At 41.5% G+C, this 22,825-nt stretch overlaps 1 protein-coding gene across 1 annotated transcript in view; it reads right to left on the minus strand.

Annotated features, from left to right (window-relative positions):
• LOC126235214 (phospholipase B1, membrane-associated-like) overlaps window positions 1-22,825 on the minus strand; it is a 135,510-nt gene that overhangs the window by 26,078 nt on the left and 86,607 nt on the right. The window contains exons 4-6 of the mRNA XM_049943947.1: window positions 22,402-22,628; window positions 7,299-7,461; window positions 3,653-3,807 (exon numbers count right to left, since the gene is read on the minus strand). Of these exons, the coding sequence (XP_049799904.1) occupies window positions 3,653-3,807; window positions 7,299-7,461; window positions 22,402-22,628 (545 nt within the window). The remainder of the gene's footprint in view (window positions 1-3,652; window positions 3,808-7,298; window positions 7,462-22,401; window positions 22,629-22,825) is intronic.

A 22,825-nucleotide genomic window follows, 5' to 3' on the forward strand; every position in this document is an offset into this window, starting at 1 on the left:
GCTTGTGAGAGGCATTGTCAGTATGGAAGTTGAATTGTTGCTACAAGTGCTATTACAGTAAAGTGATGAAATATGGAAATGATTCAGAGGAAAGTGCATCAAGAAGTAATTGAAAAATGAGCAGTGCCGCCGATAACGCATTTGTGCATCCTCTCGTTGCGTGTCGTACCGTATAGTATGTCATCCGCGGCGGTGTTCAGTCTCCCAGAATGAACTAATGTGAATCAGAAAAAATTAGTTACTATAAAATAGTGCAATCAAGTGCCAGTGATTTGTAGCGAGCGTGAGAACGTGTGTTCGGTCATCGCGTTACCGCATTATCAACAATCATCCGCGCCGCGACGGTTACGCGCACACTCGTACAAGTGAGAACTGAGAACTGAAAAATTAACTTAACGGACAGTTTTCTATCATTACTAGTGTCAAGGAGTACTGGTACCAAAAGAAATCTGTGTATGCGTGACGAGCGTAAGAACTTTCGAGCGATCATTCGGCTTCCGCATCATCAACAGTCACCCGCGTCGTGTCGGTTAGGCCTACGCTCGTCCTAATGATATTGTGGACCATTAATCATCCATTAATTGGGATTGCACTTCTGAATTAGAATGTAAACAGTGCAACCTGCGATTTCCTTTAATCTTCTCAGAATATAGTTGTTCATGCCAGACGTCAAAAGTGTTGTGCTTAAACGTTGAGTGGCTCCCCTAAACCCGCTTCCATAATTCGATAGATAATTTGAGGCAAGCCAGCAGCAGTGTGGAGCAGAACAGTACGACCGCCACGGGATTATCAGGTATGTGGTGTGGACTTGGCGCGCGGTCACGAAACGACAACAGTTTAAAAGGGACCACCCCAACCATTCGTACTCCCGGGCGTGTTACAATGTTATTCCCCATTGTTTCCTCTGGAAATGTGATATTGTTACAAACAGCAAAAAAATAGATGGAGAAAACTGATGTTTCGCCAGAATCCGCAGACTATTAGAAAGTAAGTTTTAACGCTGAAGATACACTGATGACCCAAAACATTACGATCATTGACCACCAAGATGTAGAGAGACGTCTCGTGGCGTTGCGGTCACGTGACGCGGTAACAAAATACGTAAGTGGAGCAGACAAGGAAGGGGGACCACACTAGCAAAAATATGGGCTGCAAATGGGGAAATTCATTGAGATAAGCGAGTTTGAGAAAGGGTTAGTACTCAGAGGCTGTGAACGAGTATCTCGAGAACGGCGAAGCCGGTCGCATGTTCACGTGCTACTGCCGTGAGCCTCTACGGAAAGAGCTATAAGGACACTGAAACTACACTACTGGCCATTAAAATTGCTACACCACAAAGATGACGTGCTACAGATGCGAAATTTAACCGACAGGAAGAAGATGATGTGATATGCAAACGATTAGCTTTTCAGAGCATTCACACAAGGTTGGCGCCAGTGGCGACACCTACAACGTGCTTACATGAGGAAAGTTTCCAACCGAGTCCTCATACACAAACAGCAGTTGACCGGCGTTGCCTGCTGAAACGTTGTTGTGATGCCTCGTGTAAGGAGGAGAAATGCGTACCATCACGTTTCCGACTTTGATAAAGGTCGGGTTGTAGCCTATCGCTATTGCGGTTTATCGTATCGCGACACTGCTGCTCGCGTTGGTCGAGATCCAATGACTGTTAGCAGAATATGGAATCGGTGGGTTCAGGAGGGTTATACGGAACGCCGTGCTGGATCCTAACGGCCTCGTATCACTAGCAGTTGAGATGACAGGCCTCTAATCCACATGGCTGTAACGGATTGTGCAGCCACGTCTCGATCCCTGAGTCAACAGATGGTGACGTTTGCAAGAGAACAACCATCTGCACGAACAGTTCGACGACGCTTGCAGCAGCATGGACTATCAGCTCGGAGACCATGGCTGCGATTACCCTTGACGCTGCATTACAGACAGGAGCGCCTGCGATGGTGTACTCAACGACGAACCTGGGTGCACGAATGGCAAAACGTCATTTTTTCGGATGAATCCACGTTCTGTTTACAGTATCATGATGGTCGCATCCGTGTTTGGCGATATCGCGGTGAACGCACATTGGAAGCGTGTATTCGTCATTGCCATACTGGCGAATCATTCGGCGTGATGGTATGGGGTGCCACTGATTACACGTCTCGGTCACCTCTTGCTCGCATTGACGGCACTTTGAACAGTGGACGTTACATTTCAGACGCGTTACGACCCGTGGCTCTACCCTTCATTCTATCCCTGCAAAACCCTACATTTCAGTAGTATAATGCACGACCGAACGTTGCAAGTCCTGTACGGGCCTTTCTGGATACAGAAAATGTTCGACTGCTGCCCTGGCCAGCACATTCTCCAGATTTCTCACCAATTGAAAAGGTCTGGTCAATGGTGGCCGAGCAACTGGCTCGTCACAATACGTCAATCACTACTCTTTATGAACTGTGGTATCGTGTTGGAGCTGCATGGACAGCTGTACCTGTACACGCCATCCAAGCTGTGTTTGACTCAATGCCCAGGCGTATCAAGGCCGTTATTACGGCCAGAGGTGGTTGTTCTGGCTATTGATTTCTCAGGATGTATGCACCCAAATTGCGTGAAAATGTAATCACATGTCAGTTCTAGTATAAAATATTTGTCCAATGAATACCCGTTTATCATCTGCATTTCTTCTTGGTGTAGCAATTTTAATGGCCAGTAGTGTACCACAGACGCTAAATGGTTGGCAGTCAACGATTCTTCACAGAACGTGGGGATTGGTGGCTTGCGTGCTCTATAAAGTAGGACAGATGGTGATCTGTACCATCTCTGCCGAAAGAGCACAATGCTGATGCATGCGAAAGTGTTTCGGAGCTCACCGTGCATCGTACATTGTTGAACATGGAGCTCCTCAGCAGACTATCCCTTTGTGTCACATGTTGACATAATGGCATCATCAGTTGCGATTGCAGTGGGCACAGGACCATCGTGATTCGACCGTCGGTCAATGGAATCGTGTCGGCTCTTCGCGTGCTTCACGTTATTGCTACACTAGGTCAATGATCATCTCCACAAACGTCGTCATCGAAGTGAATGGCGGCTCGGAACGTGAAGCGCGCCCCGGATGCAGGGTCGTGGGAGCAGTATTATGCTACAAGAGTCATTTTCCTGCGCTTTCATGGGACCTATGTTAGTAATCGAAGACATGCTGACAGTTGCGAACCACTTCGCGCTTGATGTATTCCCCGACGGCGATGTCTTCTTTCAGCCACATAATTATCCGTGGTACAGAGGTTTGAGAATAGTGAATTCACGTTGATATCACGGCGACCAAATTCGCCTGATGTATGTCCTATAAAAGCCATCTGGGTCGTTATTAGGCACCATCACTGCGTACGCAAATCAGCGATCAATCACTTACGCGAATTACCTGACCTGTGCGTAGACCACTAATGTCATATACCTCGACAAACCTACCAAGAACTGTCGGATCCCTGATACGCTGAATCAGTGATGTATTCGTTCCAGAGAGGGACAAACAAGCTATTAAACAGGGGGTCATAGGTTTTTGGCTCATCTTTGTATTTCCCTTGATCAGTGTATATCAGACAGCAACAGGTAGGGTATGTGAACCACTGTGTGACTATTTGCAAAACTCACTTACCACCTGCTCATCCACCTTCTGCCAGTCGTCCATGACGCGACTTAATTCCTGGCGTCTGTTATCGAAGCGCAGGCCGAACATGCAGGGGCACTCTAAGTCATTAACCAGCTCACACAACAAAGACCGCGTCGTGAAGTTCCTGATGATGTCCATGTCTGCAAAAGAATGAAACGCTGTAGAGCGTCGTATATCATCATAGTATCTTAACTCTACATCAGCTCCATGTAAATATTTATGATAAGAATTTTCGTAAGACTGGACTACTGGAGTCACAGAATGACTTTGGTATTATTTCAGCTCGTTTGATGCCCTTACGAAGGACATTACAATGCAGTAATAAGGCAGTGATATCAAATACATAATGAGTGCTCACATATTTATCGTAAGCATCGATGGACGATTTGCAATGAAACACTGTTTTACACTATAAACGTAGTAACTCTCAAATGAATCATTACAGTATTTATGTTATGCAATTTACACGTTCTCCCGAATGCTCCCAATACCCTAAGCTTCGCTCCATCACTCTCAGAGAGGGATTTAAGAAACTCTAGCTTCTCTCTGTTCTTTTTAATGGCATCTCGTCTGAATTTGGATTTTTTTGTTGAGAAGAACCGATTTTGAAAGTCGCCAAATCTTTGAGTTATCTCCTTGTGCCACCATAGGAGCGTCTTTGCATCTTTGAGCGGTGCACAGGACCTCAGGAAATGGGAGTCTCTGGCACTTGTATGGGCCACGAGGTCGTGAATATTTGAATTAGGCTTTCCATTCCACTGTCATCTTGGGTATTAATAACCGCTTCAGCTGTATTTAGTCCTTCATTATTGGATCACTACTGATTTCGTGGCACTAAGGGCCACATCTTCAGGTGACCATATGACTAAAACATTATAACGGAAATGTTCGGAACCTTTTTACCCAACATTCGTTGTCCGTCAGAACAAAACACCGCTAAAAGATGGTATGCCTTAGAATAAAACAGCCAGATTCCAATGTTGTGAATGGGTCCACTGTGCTGTGTGTTAGGAGCGGACGCGAAACGGTTCGGAGGTCTGCAATGTTTAAGATTTTGGGTGATCTTTCCAGTTACTTCGCCAAGGTGCTTAATAGGCGACATGAAAGTCATGTGACTTAAATAGTCCAACGGTTATTTATTCCAAGTGCAGAACTTGTAGTGGGTTGTAATGCAAACTGGTATTCATTCATGTGTGTTCATGAAGATTCAGTTCGCTCGTCTTCATAAACTAGGTGTTAATTTACGACACCGAGTAATATCTATTCAACCCGCTGTGATCGACCTTATCATCCTCCCCTACTTTATGAATACTTTGTCTTTCTGCAATACTCATTAAGAGAACCTGTAATTTCATGCTATTTACTGGAACTTATGTTACATGTACTGAGAATCTAGATGGTTCTTTTATCGGTTCGCACAGCATGAGTACAGTGCAGTAACTATATTCCTATTAGTTATATGCAGTAACAATATTCCTATTAGTTATTTGCTCTATCTAAGCCACTCATTTATTCTTGAATATAAGATAGTATGTGATTTTTGGGTAAGGTTCTTTGACTATTTACCTACTATTGGTGCTCAAGTACATGGCTAAGTTAATTCATATACCGTTTCACATATTTACGAAAGTGTGTATGTTGCTGTGACGATATCTTTAATTATTTGCGGTAACATCTCGTTTCCAGTTGAATACGAAGTCATTAACATTCATATTTTAAGCATAGCTTCATACATTAGGGCTCTACCCACCCACTCGTGATAGGACGTCAGTTTCGTATCACACCATAGAAGTTCTCACTTTCTGATTGTACAGAAAATAAATATCCCTTTCATGTAATTATTATTTGTTCCTTCACTAGCGAAGCTGAAAGACAAATGTAGACCCTACAGCTGCCCTTTTCTCTTCTGTTCGTTTTTATTGTCCGAATAAACTTCATGGAATTCTAAAAGACATGTTTTGAACGATATATTCGTTTTTATGAACGATAGTCATATTCACAATATAATACTAAAAGTTGAAATGATTCGAAGTACTCTCCAGCGTATTTACTTTCCCCTTAACGAATCTAGCTTTTGAACAAAAATGAATGTACTACTTGCCTTTAAAAACTTTTTATAATCTATGAGCGAAAATATGTTGTCTGAGAGATAATTCTGTGAAATGCCTAATACAAGGGTTTCTTCTTAACTGTACCTACTGTAATGTACAGTTATTTTTCAACAGAAATAAGTAGTTAATTGCAGGTCCATAAATGATTTACTAGAGACATTACAACCTTGTAACCATTCAGAGGTATTTTTGTAAGAAATAGCTGCAACTGGCATTCAGTTCCCATCTTTTTCATAATATTCATAATAAACAGAGCTAACGGAACACATAACTAACTACATCAGTCTATTTCGTTCAATAGAAATAACGGAAATTTAATTGTAACGACCATTCACTGAAAAACGACAAGGAAAGCAGAACGAGAAAGTGAGAGATTCATACTGACACTTCTTTTCTTTTCGCCTGATGTAGGAAAAACTTGTCGCAGACTCTAACTGACATTTGGGAAAGTACGCTCGGTCAGCGTGGTCAGATTTAGTTTGTAAAATCAGTTGGAGATCTTTTTAACATTTAATATTTACATTACCGTTACTGATACCAAAACGTGCTACGGAACGAGCGATATTGTGGTGAGTTGTGAGTATTTTGCTGTATGCTCGATGTTTTTAAGTTTTTCATTTACCGAGGTACCGAAACAACTACAGTTTATGTAACTGCAATTATGTACCGTTAATAGATCTTAATAATCCCTTTTTCTCCACGCATAGGCGTCAAAGCTGGTTAAACAGCACTGTACCGTTAGAAAGGTGAAAAATAAAACCGAAACTGTAGACGGGACATGCAACAGACACAGGTAAAGTTAGGTCTAGTCGTTTGATTTCGCCAAGACGGCTGATCGATGGAGGGTCCACGCAGAATGACCTGGTCTTTAATGTAGTTATCATAAAGTAATTGTATAAATAACCCAAAGAAGCAAGTCAGACACTTGTACGTATCAGTTGCTTCAGCAAAATTTCAGCGATCTGGGAGGTGAGTACAGGTGTATCCAATAGGGATATCGAGTCCTGATATTTGCCTCATGACCAAGTGAAACATTAGTCGAAACTGGTAGACCTCACCTATTTTTAATATATTCGGAACTGGTGGTTCTACCTTTTTTTTTATTTTTCAGCAAAGTATTTGTAGCACAGAAAAATAAAGTGTTCAACAGTTACGGTATTATTTGAAATTAACTTCCAGTGCTACTCACCCGACCGAGCGAGGTGGCGCAGTGGTCAGACACTGGACTCGCATTCGGGAGGACGACGGTTCAATCCCGCGTCCGGCCATCCTGATTTAGGTTTTCCGTGATTTCCCTAGATCACTCCAGGCAAATGCCGGGATGGTTCCTCTGAAAGGGCACGGCCGACTTCCTTCCCCATCCTTCCCTAATTCGATGAGACCGATGACCACGCTGTCTGGTCTCCTTCCCCAAACAACCAACCAACCAGCTACTCACCCGGTAGGAGTCACAAGTTTCTACCAGGAAAGAGGATTCATTATCAGTCCTAACAAGGAGGGCAGGCGTATGTTATACTTGCGTGGAGTGACGACGACGCTGACGAGGGTGCGTGGCAGGTTTTGACGCAAGTAGTCCAGTGTGTCTATCAGATCCTTCCGATGGTTCTCCGCAGCTTTCTTCGCAGTGTCTCCGTAGCAGATGTTCAGGCAGAAGTCGTTATCCCCCACCATCACTGTCACTAGCTGTGAAAGATAAAAAAGGGCGTCATATTCATAAGGTCATTTAAGAAAATTGCAGTAAAGATATGTTTTCCTGAGACTGTCATTGTAAAATTAACTGGAATTTCCGTCGGTGCTTGACAGAACACAACAATATTGGAACCCACTTGTCACCTGTTTGACATTAACTGGAGTACACAGCTAGTATAACCTAAGTCTTTATTCATGAAATTATTCCACTTATTATACAAGATTTGGTCCCTTGATTGAACTACGGCGATATCTGACCGATATTAATGTAATATTCGGTGGAAGTTAAAATTTCGATAGCGCAATGGAAAATATAAAAGGGTCTTTAACATGTGTTTATGTAATGCAATATTACGCCCGAGACCTTCAATCACTCTAACACAATCTGAGAGCATGTGTGTTTTCTCTTATAAACGAAACGCATGCGATACAGATGTAGGTCGCACTTCGTATTCCCTAACACCTGTTTGCAAGAAACGTGAATCAGAAATGTTACTCTCAGCACGTGTCTCAATTTCCTTTGCACTGCAAACCTTTCTAATGCTAGCTGTAATACGCATGCAAAGAAAGGAAAGGAAACTTTTGTCTGCCAACGGCCGTTTATCGTGACAGTATTTTTTGCTGAAGGCTGAACGTATTCGGTGAATTGAGCTCGCGTCAGATACGAACGTAGACGACTGATAATTGTGCTCGTGGTGTAAGAAGGCTGTTTAGGTTTTTATGTTGGTAACGCCACGCTGCACTCTGTATGAAAATCACTGACTGCGCTGTATGCAGTCTGTGGCTGGTTGGACTCATTGTTGAAATATTCGCTTGTGTAGTGTTGGGCAGTTGGATGTGAACAGCGCGCAGCGTTGGGCAGTTAGAGGTGAGCCGCCAGCAGTGGGGGATGTGGAGAGAGAGATGCCAGAGTTTTGAGAGGTTGGAGTTGTGTCCGAGAAAAAAATAAAATTTGTAAAGATGGATGTCATGAATTGATATATATATATATATATATATATATATATATATATATATATATATATATACATGATGACTTTTGAACACTATTAAGGTAAATATATTGTTTGTTCTCTACCAAATCTTTCATTTGCTAACTATGCCTATCCGTAGTTAGAGCCTTCAGTAGTTAGAATCTTTTATTTAGCTGCCAGTATTGGCGCTCGCTGTATTGCAGTAGTTCGAGTAACGAAGATTTTTGTGAGGTAAGTGATTCATGAAAAGTATAGGTTATTGTTAGTCAGGGCCATTCTTTTGTAGGAATTTTTGAAAGTCAGACTGCATTGCGCTATAAATGTTGTGTGTCAGTTTAGTGCTGATCAGAATAAGTAAAGAGAAAACTGTTTGATTACATTGAGTTTTGCTCAGCTGTTTGAAAATCAAATAACGTAGAAGTTACCAGCACAGTCTTTCATAATTTTTCAAAGGGTACGTTACAGTGGTAATTGAGCGTGACAAACACAACATTTTATAAATTACTTTAGGATGAAATAATTAAGGAGAAGACAGAAATAAATTCATGTTATTTTTTCAAGGAATAAATATGAAAATTCAATGAGAGTGCTACACATGTCCTCTAAGCAGACACCACTTAAGAATACAATTCCTCGCATTATCAAAAACATAACAAAATAATCCCACATATTCTCAGATCCCCTTGATGTTATTAAATGCATAGGGAAATAACGTGAACCATGACCATACCCCAGCATGATTTAATGAAAGACCAATATTTATCCATGAACAATAAACAAAGAACAAATCCTACCTTGGTCACAAAGTAACACATCTTTAGAACTGAAAAATCGTGTAACACTGTATTACGCCAAAGCAAGCTAGTAAGTAATGCGCTCAACATTCTTTTCTAGAATGTTCCTGTTTCTAAGTTAGCATCTCGGCAAAAGACAAGACACAAGCGTCTGAAAGTAACAAATAGAACTATGTTAACTTTTGGTGGCCGCTACGCGTGATTGATCAATACGGCTCCATGTTCAAAGTACACCGTGCAGATATGATTTCATTATGCAGCCTAAGATGTGACCTATCGTACGAGAATAGTGCATAGAATATTTGCACTATGCTAGCGACTTATAGCTCACGTAGTGACATGTAAATCCAAATACGTTTCTAACTGCTAGCTTTCGTTATTATATAGGGACTGCTTTACTGGTGCTCTATAAAATACTATTTGTTAAAACATCATTTACTAAATACTGCAGTTGTCTTGTATCGATAACCCCTCCCCAGCGAGCCGAGAGGTCACAATGCAAGTAGCTTTGGAATGTGGATCGAGTCAAGTAAGTAGTAGCTGGTGCCTTTATGAAGTAACCATGTACATCGACCGTCAACGTATAACGCTTAAACGGTCATTATTTGCGTCTGTTTTGTATCAAGTGATACGTAAAAACGTAGAAACAGGAATTAGAGATTCATTTTTGTTTGTGCCTGTGAGGTGTTATCTAACTAATGTTTACCAGGTATACCAGTGTATATTATAAAAAAAGGATGAATGTATCTTTGTATGTTCCACATCTCCTCCTAAACCAATTGACCGATTTCAACCAGTTGGTACTCATGTCCCTTAGTGTCAGGCAACAATTGCTGTGGGAGTAAGAACAGCCTAATTATCATAATTCAAAAGATATGACGCCATAAACAGAGGTTCGTGGTAAAATGCCGCTTCATGTGTGAATTTTTAATAGATTTATTCTTTGCTACTAAGACACTCCTACAGTCGAGTCAACTGAAGGAAATCTCTGTAGCCCGGCAGCGCTTCTAACAGATTTCAACTATGGAAGCGCGAACGGCTGTAGGCTGAAACAATAGCTGTCCATTGATCCAGGAAGAGGCGTTTCCACAGAGACATTTAAAAAATCGCGTTGTAGGCACGCGAAGCAGCTCCGCCCAGAGTTCGGAAACTGTCAGGTGTCATGTTGCTTAATTTGGATACTATATTTATACATATGCACATTATGCATATATCTCTGTATGACTGTTTCATAATTTCAAAGCAGTTTTTATGAATAGATGGAAAACATAGTTATTTGTTTTCTATGAGAAAAGTAGCAAAATTAATACCCGAACATTGCTGGGTTTGTCAGCTACTACACACCTGACGACCTGTAGCAGACAACCACGTCATTATGTGAGCCGAAATAACGGGATTAATGCTAGAATGGACAGTAAATTTATTGGAAAGTGACAATAACAGTGTTTAGTAAAAGTCTGAATCTTAGTAAATATCTAGTGTTCCGAAACATTTTCCTAAATTACACGAAGCGCTGACAGTTCAGCGAACGTTGCGCACAAAGGGCTCTTAATAACTTTTAATAACAGCAACCATGTATTAAAATATGAGCAGATGGGTATATAACTGTGTTTATTCAAGCAATTCATCAGTTTCCTTTTAATCTGAGGCTCGTAACTTTACCTCGTGTGTATGCTCAGTCCTGCTCTGTATGTGTCCGTTTTATTGCAGTGTACGGTCACAGCGGCTGGGAAGGACAACACGAACATTATTTGTGGGCGAGACGACGTCACATGGTGCAAGTAAATACAATTGATCAGGTGTCATAACATGTTCATCGTGATACTCAAAAATGGGTCAAGGACTAGCTATGTGGGGCGCTAACATCCAGATCATAAACAAACAATGTGTCTGATAGTAAGCAGAGTGAGTGACAGCTGGTCATTCAGCTTACAATACGTTTTGTCTTTCGTTAAATACCTATCGCTTCGTTTAAGAACTTACAGCAAGGTAATTCCTCCATCACAGTCATGAAATAGAGATGAAAGGCTATAATCGCTAACGAACTTTCAGGACACGTTTTCCCTTGCTTGCAGTCTAGGCTAAAAGTTACGACCCGACCCTAAATAAAAGAAGAAGAAGAAGAAAGGATGATGATGATGATGATTATGACAACCACTACTGGTTGCGATGATTCATGGGAAAAAACACTGAAACATTTTAATGTGCCAAATAACAACATTTTTTTGTGTGCTACTTGATGTGAATATGCCTATATTATGTTGATTGACTGAAACTGTACAGACACTATAACTAAATTACTTTTTAAAAAAAAAAAAGCCAGAGGTGTTGATTATTTTGGGCATAAGGAAGATTAAGTCTAACGTCCAACAGCGTGGAGGTCATTAGAGAGGGAGCACATTCTGGAACTAAGAAAGAATGGGGGACGTAATCACACGTGCTTTATCAATGGAAAAACCTCAGCAAGTGTCTTAAGTAATTTAGGGAAACAACAGAAACCCTAAATCTAGATTGACGGGCGTGGATTTGAATCACAGTGCCCTCTTATAAGTTATAAGGCCGATTGTATCTCATCGGGTTAGCCAATAGCGATGTCGTTGCAAGATGCCACATGTACAACAAAAAAACGGTTACTCTTTAGCAAACATGACCGTCAGAAACTTTCCGACACACCACATACTCGCCGGTCTCACTGAACATTATCACAGAATCTGACAAATCTATGCGGAACCTGTTTACGAAGAGGTGGACTTGCTCTCGACTCAGAGTTGACCTTTTCATGTCTTGCGTCTCCGCTCTTCCTCGTCGTCTCCCATTCCAATTATTGTATAATTATTGGTTGTCGTTTCTCAATCACATTTCAGTAAGCCACTTCCTCGTTCATATGCCACCGTTCAGTTCTCACGTAGAGGCAGCTTAACTCTTACGAAGTCCGGTCTGTTTGTAACGTGTGTATTATGGCAACTAAGTTAGCTCAAACATTTTTTCTTTGAGAAATCTTAACCATTTGCAGCCGAGTCTGTTTGTTTCTGCGTCATTATTCCAATGGTACATGGTCCAGAGTATAATATATATAAATGAAAACAAAAATTGGGCAAAACTGATGTGGTTTTCACGATGTTACTGCTTTTTAGTTATATATTCAATTGATCATTTGAACAGTTCTTTTATCCAAATCATGTGGAACCAGTCAATTTTCAGGATATGCATACGTGATTAGATCGTGAGGACATCCTACAGAGATGGGGAGACTATTTAAATGAGCTATATGGCATAGATAACGAACCAACAACTCTAAAATTTGAATCCGTGAACACTACAAATGATGACGAGAAAGGGCCAACAATCATAATGGAATAAGTAAAGAGTGAAATAGCTGAATTAGAAATGGGGACTTAATAAGTAGAGATACAGTACCAAGAGAAATACTAAAATATTTGAATTAAGAAAGTGTAACAAAAATATTGAGGTTATGTAACAAAATATGTCAGTTTTGAACAGCCAGAGGATTTTCTAACAACAGTAATGATTCCAATACCAATGAAACATGGAACCAAGAAATTCAGTGAGCTCAGGACAATTAGACTCATTCCACATGCAGCCGATGTTACGTTAAGAATCATTAATAAAAGACTGAAAAAGGTAATGGAGGAGAAGCTGGCTGAAGAACAATATTTGGCATTAAAGTAAATACAGACATAAGAGGTGCAATAAGCCTCTCGTGAATTTTGGGAGAGATCTTGATTGAAAAGGGTAGAAACTTATATATGCGTTCACAGATCTTGAAGCGGCCTTTCATAATGTGGCTTTGGATAAGCTTGCAACTATATGATGGAAAAGAGTAGACTGAAAAACCAGACGACTTACAAATTCATTATATTTTAAGCAAAAAGCATAAAAGAAAGTGAGAGGAGAATTTACCAACTGGATAGAACTAGGAAAAGGAGTAAAACAAGGCTGCGGTCTGCCTCCTACCATTTTTAATCTATACGTAGAAAATATGATTGTCCACTGCCCATTAGATGACAAGGGGTAAAAACTGGAGGAAGAAGAATTTAGTGTTTGATGTTTGCAGGTAACATGGTCCTCCTAGCGCATAGCAACAGGTCAAAAGGAATTCTACGATATAGTGGATATCATTGAAGCTAAAGGAAAGATTTATGGAATGAAAATGAACACAACGAAAAACAAAAGTAATGGCATTAGGAGAAAATAAAAAGGTAAATATAATGCTGAATAGAGAAGTCGTAGAATATGTGCAAATCTTTAAACACCTTGGAAGCAGAATAGAAACCGATTGGAAGAGCAGCACAGAAATTAAAACCAGAATAGCAATTTATAAGAGAAGAAGAATTTTCTGCAACAATATGGAGACAGATTTAAAGAACAGGCTAACGAAATGTTTTGTGTGGAGTGTCTCCCTGCATGGTGCTGAAACGAGAACAATGAACCAGAAAGATAGAACAAGGCTGCAGGCTTCTGAAGTGTGGACATGGCGCCGGATGGAAAGAATGAAAAATGAAGAGGTACTGAGAAGAGTGGAAGAGCAAAGACAATTACTGTATGTAGTGAAAAGAAGGGAACGAAACTAGATTGGACATGTATTAAGAATGAAGGAGGGGTTTATAGTAGCAGCCTTAGAAGGGTATGTGGAAGGAAAAAGGAGGCGAGAGCGGAAGAGGTTTCAGATCATGGATGATGTGTTGGACAGCAGCACATACACCGGTATTAAGGAGGAAGCGATGGATCGCAGGAAATGGAATTGCGACGGACCTGCTAATACAGCAGAAAAATGATGAAGATGATAGGTGATTAGTGTTGACATTAACGAACACATTAATTTTGAGACCTATTCATGAAACCACATTTTAAAAAATGCAGACATCTTCCTAGGTAGAGCAACCACAGCTATGAGTAGTCATCTTCGGCATTAATAAACCGCTTCAGCTGTATTTAGTTCTTTTGTTATTAGATCACTAGCGGTTTCGGTGAACGTACATAGCACTCATATTTTAGTCACATGCTCATCTGAAGATGTGGCTTTTAGTTCCGCGAAACCGGCAGTAATTTAATAATGAAGGACTAAATAGTGCTAAAGCGGTTTATTAACACCCAAGATGATGAAAAACAATGGTTTTGCTACTCGATTACAGTGTGAATCATATTAATTTTAATTATGAAAATCTGAGCCTATTTTGGAAGGGAAAACAGTTTTTCATATTCATCACGGTAGTTATCGGCTCGGCCATGAAGGAATCAAATTTGTACATAAATGCTTGGTCCTACTTTAAAACAAGAACTATTATGTTATCGCTGGTAGGCTTCCTATCTTATACGTATCATTAATGTGAAACAATTTTAAAAAGTGATCGTAAGTGTTCATACGTTGGCAGCTGTCACTTACAGCTGACAGCCTGTCAGCGTCTAGGACTCTGAATCATGTAATTCACCATTACAAGTACACAAAACCGGTCTCATCTAAATTATTCCACAGAATCACCAAATCCTTCACCTTCTGTACATTGTGACTGTTTTCATAAATTTTATGCACGGCGAAAAGCGGTATTTAAATTGAAATCTGCCGAACTTAATACCTTACAAGTGAGAAATTTTAAAGCAATGTCACGTCTTAAAAGCTACATCGAGTGATGGTCCTTGAACACTACAAAGCCGATGTCGCATTTTATTCTTATTTACATATCTATTCCTCAGGTTCTTTGGGACCACGTAAGTCAAAGCTGCTAGGTAGTGGAACGAGGCAGTAGCACATAGGTTACAGAATGATTATTTAAATATTTATTAACAAATAAAAATTGTGAGTGGATATACGAATAAATAACACAGAGCACGTAAAATTCTCAACTACTATGTGGAACCCATGAACATACTAAGGGTTTCCGACAAGAAAACTTTTCAACTTGGATTTGGGGCTTACCGCTCATTCTTTTTAAGTTCTAGTAAAAGCTGAAAGCTGTGTGTTAAACTGCACTTTCATTTATATATACAGTTTGATTTTCTTTAAGACGTGAACTAGTCTTTGTAATATTTAGCAAAGATATCCTGTAATCAGTATCGATTTCCCGAACAAACTTTTGCGTTCGCTATTTGTGGCGTTGCTCTAGTGTGTTTCTGCATTGTGTTTCACTGCAATATCGTATTTATCCACCAACACCGGACTAGCGCCTTTCAGTTAAACTATTTTCCCTGTACGGGAATATACACAATGGGTTTACGAGTTCGGGTTGTAGACACATGGTTGACGACATCTTGCTTCTGTCCGTGAGTCGTGCTCGGATAACCGAATGGTAATGCAACCGCTCGCGATAAGCGGGAAATCCGGGTTCGAGTTTCAGTCTGGCACAAGCTTTAATGATGCAGCCGATGGTTGTCCATATTCGCAAATGTGAATATGTTTCATGTACATCGTAGAAATCCTTGGGTAATAGAAGAAATATTGAATTTAACTGATGTAAGGAGGAAATATAAAAATGCAGTAAATGAAGCAGGCAGAAAGAATACACACGTCTCAAAAATGAGATCGACAGGAAGTGCAAAATGGCTAAGCAGGAATGGATAGAGGACAATTGTAAGGATGTAGAGGCTTATCTCACTAGGAGTAAGATAGATACTGCCTACAGGTAAATTAAAGAGACCTTTGGAGAAAAGAGAACCACTTGTATGAATATCAAGAGCTCAGATGGAAATCCTCTTCTAAGCAAAGAAGGGAAAGCAGAAAGGTGGAAGGAGTATATAGAAGGTCTATACAAGGGCGATGTACTTGAGAACGATATTATGGAAATGGAAGAGGACGTAGATGAAGATGAAATGGGAGATGAGATACTGCGTGAAGAGTTTGACAGAGCACTGAAAGACCTAAGTCGAAACAAGGCCCCGGGAGTAGACAACATACCATTAGAACTACTGACAGCCTTGGGAGAGCCAGTCCTGACAAAAATCTAACATCCGGGTAAGCAAGATGTATGAGACAGGCGAAATACCCTCAGACTTCAAGAAGAATATAACAATTCCAATCCCAAAGAAAGCAGGTGTTGACAGATGTGAATATTACCGAACTATCAGTTTAATAAGTCACGGCAGCAAAATACTAACGCGAAATCTTTACAGACTAATGGAAAAGCTAGTAGAAGCCGACCTCGGGGAAGATCAGTTTGGATTCCGTAGAAATGTTGGAACACGTGAGGCAATACTGACCCTACGACTTATCTTAGAAAATAGATTAAGAAAAGGCAAACCTACGTTTCTAGCATTTGTAAACTTAGAGAAAGCTTTTGACAATGTTGACTGGCATACTCTCTTTCAAATTCTGAAGGCGGCAGGGGTAAAATACAGGGAGCGAATGGCTATTTACAATTTGTACAGAAACCAGATGCCAGTTATAAGAGTCGAGGGACATGAAAGGGAAGCACTGGTTGGGAGGGGAGTGAGACAGGGTTGTAGTCTCTCCCCGATGTTATTCAATCTGTATACTGAGCAAGCAATAAAGGAAACACAAGAAAAATTCGGAGTAGGTATTAAAATTCATGGAGAAGAAATAAAAACTTTGAGGTTCGCCGATGACATTGTAATTCTGTAAGAGACACCAAAGGACTTGGAAGAGCAGTTGAACGAAATGGACAGTGTCTTGAAAGCAGGATATAAGCTGAATATCAACAAAAGCAAAACGAGGATAATGGAATGTAGTCGAGTTAACTCGGGTGATGCTGAGGGAATTAGATTAGGAAATGAGACACTTAGAGCAGTAAAGGGGCTTTGCTATTTAGGGAGCAAAATAACTGATGATGGTCGAAGTAGAGAGGACATAAAATGTAGACTGGCAACATCGAGCATAGATTCAAGTGTCAGGAAGTCGTTTCTGAAAGTATTTGTGTGGAGTGTAGCCATGTATGGAAGTGAAACGTGGACGATAAATAGTTTAGAGAAATAGAGAATAGAAGCTTTCGAAATGTGGTGCTAGAGAAGAATGCTGAAGATTAGATGGGTAGATCACATAACTAATGAGGAGGTATTGAATTGGATTGGGGAGAAGAGAAGCTTGTGGCACAACTTGACTAGAAGAAGGGATCAGTTGGTAGGACATGTTCTGAGGCATCAAGGGATCATCAACTTAGAATTGGACGTCAGCGTGGAGGGTAAAAATCGTAGAGGGAGACCAAGAGAGGAATACACTAAACGGATTCAGAAGGATGTAGGTTGCAGTAGGTACCGGGAGATGAAGAACCTTGTACAGGATAGAGTAGCATGGAGAGCTGCATCAAACCAGTGTCAGGACTGAAGACCACAACAACAAAAACATCGTCGGAAGGGTCGAGGCGAGAGGTGGGAGCGTTGGTCTGTAATATTTTAGTGGCATTCCCTTGGTGATCTCACCTTACTGGAAAGCACAGTGGATGAAACCAGCTGAGCAGTACACCACATAGTTTGAAGCGCGAGCCGCACATCGCTAATAGGGTATGCACGTAGCTTTGAGGACCTTGTCCACCTCTACGTACATTTTGTTTTCTCCTCGGCACAATAGCCCCTACTAGCAGGACAATGCAAAGGGTCACACAGCCCGCAGTGTACGTGCGCAGTTCGAAGAGCAACAGAATGACTTTACCCTACTCCCCTGGCCACCAAACTCCCCTAATTTAATCGCAATCGAGAACCTGTGGGACCTCTTCGATCGGGCAGGCTCGCGGCATGGATCCTCAACCGAGTAAACTAGAGCAGCTGGCCGCGGCGCTTGAGTCGGCATGGCTCCACATAGCTGTCAGTAGCGTTCAAAACGTCATTATTTCTCCTAAGGCACCCCTGGGCTGCAAAACGTGGTTATTCAGGCTTTTGACAGTTGGTCACATAAATGTGACTGGACTGTGGGAACCCCTCCTATAATTAGTCATTTACAGTTGGTAAGGCGATCGTTGCTCTTTAACGGACGTACAAGTACTCTGCATTAGAGGTCGCACATCATGGCGAAAAATTATTAATATGGAGTTTAAAGACGCCAGCTGGGCGAAATTTATTAGGAAATAATAAATTGTGCTTTTGTTCCAATGTCCTTCTCCGTTTGTTATTCTATTTTGTTTATGGAGGCGGTTACTTGTGGGAGAGACTAGAAAGTAATTTGGAAACGTATTGTGAATGTTCAGACAACTTACAGGGATGCAGCCGGGTGGTCAGAAAACAGACTATATTTTTCGCATAATACGGCAGCCATCTCAGATCAGGGCCCCTTTAGGGTCCGTAAAGGAAGATTTTGGTTTGAGTAAGGTGCGTGTTTACCGTGGCCCATGTGGTTGTGGCATGTCATTCATTATTTAGACCATCAGGACTGTGTCAGAGCATAAGCGACACGCACATATATAGCAGCAGAGAAAATCTGCTATTGCATAACAGTGCCTATTTGGTCATCCTACGGAGTATGACAACAGAGAGCTTCTGACGTTCACTTCGATCTGTTAGGATGGTCTGATTAAGGAATGAGTCGAGCGTTATAGATAGAGGCCACTGGGCTTGCCGGGGTGGTAACAGGAGTTCCTGGCAGATCATCGAAGTTCTTTCGGGTTTGGATAGCACTTGGATGGGTGAACGTACGGGTCTCCCGAGTTCTTTTGGCAAGCGGGATGCACTCAACCCTTCTGAGGCCAATTGAGGAGGTACTTGATTGAGAAATAGCGGCCGGGAGAGCGGTGTGCCCCTCTAAATCCATATTCAGTACGCGTATCGGCTAAGAATGACACAGAGGTCGGTCGGTACCATTGGGCCTTTTGAGGCATATTAGGATGAGTTATGAATAGAAAATGAGATTTTTGATTAACTTCTGTTTGAAATCTTGCTTCTCTCTGTTTTTAATGCTGGCTGCGCACTCTTTGGTCATTAATAGTCACTATAACTTCTGACCTTCTTCATGATTGGTCGGGTGGTGGCGCTAATTGTTTACTGCGCGTGTGTGCGTTGTCTTTCCGCAAATACCACACTAAGACCCTTGGTTGCCATAGCTTCTCCTGCCAAGGATTTAAATTTCTTTGCACAGCGTTCACTAGTTTCATTTGTTCTTTGAAAATGATAGGATTTTCACCTGTCGATGAGTCGTCGGTTGTCGAAGACGTCACCCGAATGCATTCCCGTTGTTTAAACATGTCGTAGGGCGAGGAATAGAAATTACACGGTATTCTGAATATTTGCGGTACTCGTTTTCCAACCCAGCGGTCGGATCTAAGAATATTTTCGAAATAGTGGGACTGGTACAACGTGCTGTTTAGTGCTGTAGGAGAATTGGCTATTTTAACTTTGCGTCAGAGGGACAAAGCCTGGCAAGTCTTATTTAGACTGATAGTATATGTGCAGCAGTGCAAGGCATTAACCCGGCTCCGTCATATCGCTTCCAATGAAACCAGCTGAGCAGTACACCACATAGTTTGAAGCGCGAGCCGCACATCGCTAATAGGGTATGAATTCTGGCTGCGACCTGGGATGTGACTTCACGCGATGCCACGGAAACTCCGAGGGCGGACGGAAAGGGGCGTTTCAGAGCACACGGAGTTAGCCCAAAATATAATATGTTGTGCATAGCTGCTAGCTGACGACACATATACAAGGAAAGGCCCTGACTGGCTGAGTCATCATCACCCAGCCCAAACCTTAAAGACAGAAAACTGAAATTTGTAGAGGCTGTTGATTTTACACTGTAGGCATCGTGAAATAAGGAGCTGATCGATATTACAATCCTAAGGGAGTGAAGTAGGGCATGAAAAGTTGTCTGAAAATATGTATTGCTTTAATCTATGCTTCAACATTTTTGGAAATTGAAACACTAAGGGGGTAAAATAGTGGATGAAAGCTTTTTTTAATGAATCATTATTAAAGTACTAAGGTGGAAATCGGTATTTCACTTCTCGGTTAGAAATTAAAACAAATACTTGTTTCATTTTTTTCGGAAATTCAACCTCTAAGAGAGAGAATTAGATGACGAAAATTTGTAGGCAAATATTTCTTTATGAAAGCATTTTTGAAATAAATATAGGAAAATTTGTTTTCGGCTACTCGGTTAGAAATACAAAAACCACATGTTTGATTGGTTTTGGAAATTCGACCACTTAAGGGGGTAAAATAGAAGACGAAAATTTTTATCGAAATATTTAATTACATAATTATTTTTAAACTAAATCTCAGAATATTTGTATTTGGCTTCTCAGTTATAAATGACAGAAATGCGCGTTTCATTGCTTTTTGGACATTCATCCTGTAATAGGGTGAAACAGGGAATGCAATTTTTACGAAAACATTCCTTTATATTGAAGCGTTTTTAAAGCTAAATCTAGTAAAATTGGTATTACTTAAAAAAAATATGTTTCATGGGATGGAAGTTTCTAGAAAAATATCACTACAAGAGATCAAAACACAGAATTAACAAAGACCTCCGACTCCAGTTAACAGATTCGCTTTTTGGTCAGAAATATATTCGGAAAAGACATTGCTTCAATAACCTTAATTAGCGTGGAAGTTTAAAAGATATTGCCATTTGTGAGCAAAAGGAAATTTCGATTAAAGAAAATAAAAATAAAAAACTGTGCAGAACATACAGTCTACGTCATCTATAAGAACTAAGTTTTCCACATCGGCACTACCGTATTAAAATTTCTTGGACTTATCTCCATTTAGTTCTGGGTAAAATCTCAAGCTTTCGACCATTACCACAATCAACTTCTTCAGGAGTAACCATTCCTGACGAATATGATGGTGGTAATCGTCTAAAGCTTGATGTTTTACCTAGTTTTGATAAAGGATATCATGTAACTTGCCAAGTACACTACTGACCATTAAAACTGCTACACCACGAAGATGACGTGCTACAGAAATTTAACCGACAGGAAGAAGATGCTGTGATATGCAAATGATTAGCTTTTCAGAGCATTCACACAAGGTTGGCGCCGGTGGCGACGCCTACAACGTGCTGACATGAGGAAAGTTTCCAACCGAGTTCTCATACACAAACAGCAGTTTACCGGCGATGCCTGGTGAAACGTTGTTGTGATGCCTCGTGTAAGGAGGACAAATGCGTACCATCACGTTTCCGACTTTGATAACGGTCGGATTGTAGCCTATCGCGATTGCGATTTAGCGGATCGCGACATTGCTGCTCGCGTTGGTGGAGATCCAATGACTGTTAGCAGAATATGGAATCGGTGGGTTCAGGAGGGTAATACGGAACACCGTGCTGGATCCCAACGGCCTCTTATCACTAGCAGTCGAGATGACAGGTATCTTCTCCTCATGGCTGTAACGGATCTTGTAGCTACGTCTCGATCCCTGAGTCAACAGATGGGGACGTTTGCAAGACAACAACCATCTGCACGAACAGTTCGACGACGTTTGCAGCAGCATGGACAATCAGCTCGGAGACCATGGCTGCGGTTACCCTTCACGATGCATCACAGACAGGAGCGCCTGCGATCATAATGTTATGGGATACCATTGGTTACACTTCTCGGTCACCTCTTGTTCGCATTGACGGCACTTTGAACAGTGGACGTTACATTTCAGATGTGTTACGACCCGTGGCTCTACCCTTCATTCGATCCCTGCGAAACCCTACATTTCAGCAGGATAATCCACGATCGCATGTTGCAGGTCCTGTACGGGCCTTCCTGGATACAGAAAATGATCGACTGCTGCCCTGGCCAGCACATTCTCCAGATCTCTCACCAACTGAAAACGTCTGGTCAATGTCGGCCGAGCAACTGGCTCGTCACAATACGCCAGTCACTACTCTTGATGAACTGTGGTATCGTGTTGAAGCTGCATGGGCAGCTGTATCTGTACATGCCACCCAAGCTCTGTTTGACTCAATGCCCAGGCGTATCAAGGCCGTTATTACGGCCAGACGTGGTTGTTCTGGGTACTGATTTCTCAGGATCTATTCAGACAAATTGCGTGAAAATGTAATCACATGTCAGTTTTAGTATAATATATTTGTCCGATGAATACCCGTTATCATCTACATTTCTTCTTGGTGTAGCAATTTTAATGGCCAGTAGTGTATTTGTGGAGTGAAATGAAGGGGTACGTTCGTGACACACAGACTACGTTTAATGTATCGAAATAAAACTGCTCGACTTGTGCAGTCACAGACGCTTGCGGAGAAGGACCAGTGCCAGTGTACGCGCCTTCCAGTGCCTGTCGAAGTCGACGGCAGGGTGCGCGCGCATGCGCCGGACGAGCAGCCTGGCCTGGAAGGGCACGTCGCGGCTCATGGCGCCGGCCTCGGCCACGTTGAACTGCGACGCCTTCTGGTGCGAGAGCGCATCGTGCAGCGAGAAACCCACCAGCCGCGGGTTGAACTCCTTCAGGATGTTGGGCAGCGTCAGGAAGCGGCGCCAGCTGCCCTCGCCTCCTGCAACATTCCCGTTCTGCTCTAGAACCCTATTTGCGGAACTACAATGGTGTGCAAAACTGAAGGACAAAAGTAATTTTCTCATGATGTCTGTCAAGTAACGTAGCTCAATGAAACGTGGACAATACATACAAATATCTGCAACAGTATAGTAACTGAAAGACGCAGTAATTACATAGAAACCAGCGTGCTTTATG

This window comes from Schistocerca nitens, chromosome 1 (genome assembly GCF_023898315.1).
Source record: "Schistocerca nitens isolate TAMUIC-IGC-003100 chromosome 1, iqSchNite1.1, whole genome shotgun sequence".
Taxonomy (NCBI): domain Eukaryota; kingdom Metazoa; phylum Arthropoda; class Insecta; order Orthoptera; family Acrididae; genus Schistocerca; species Schistocerca nitens.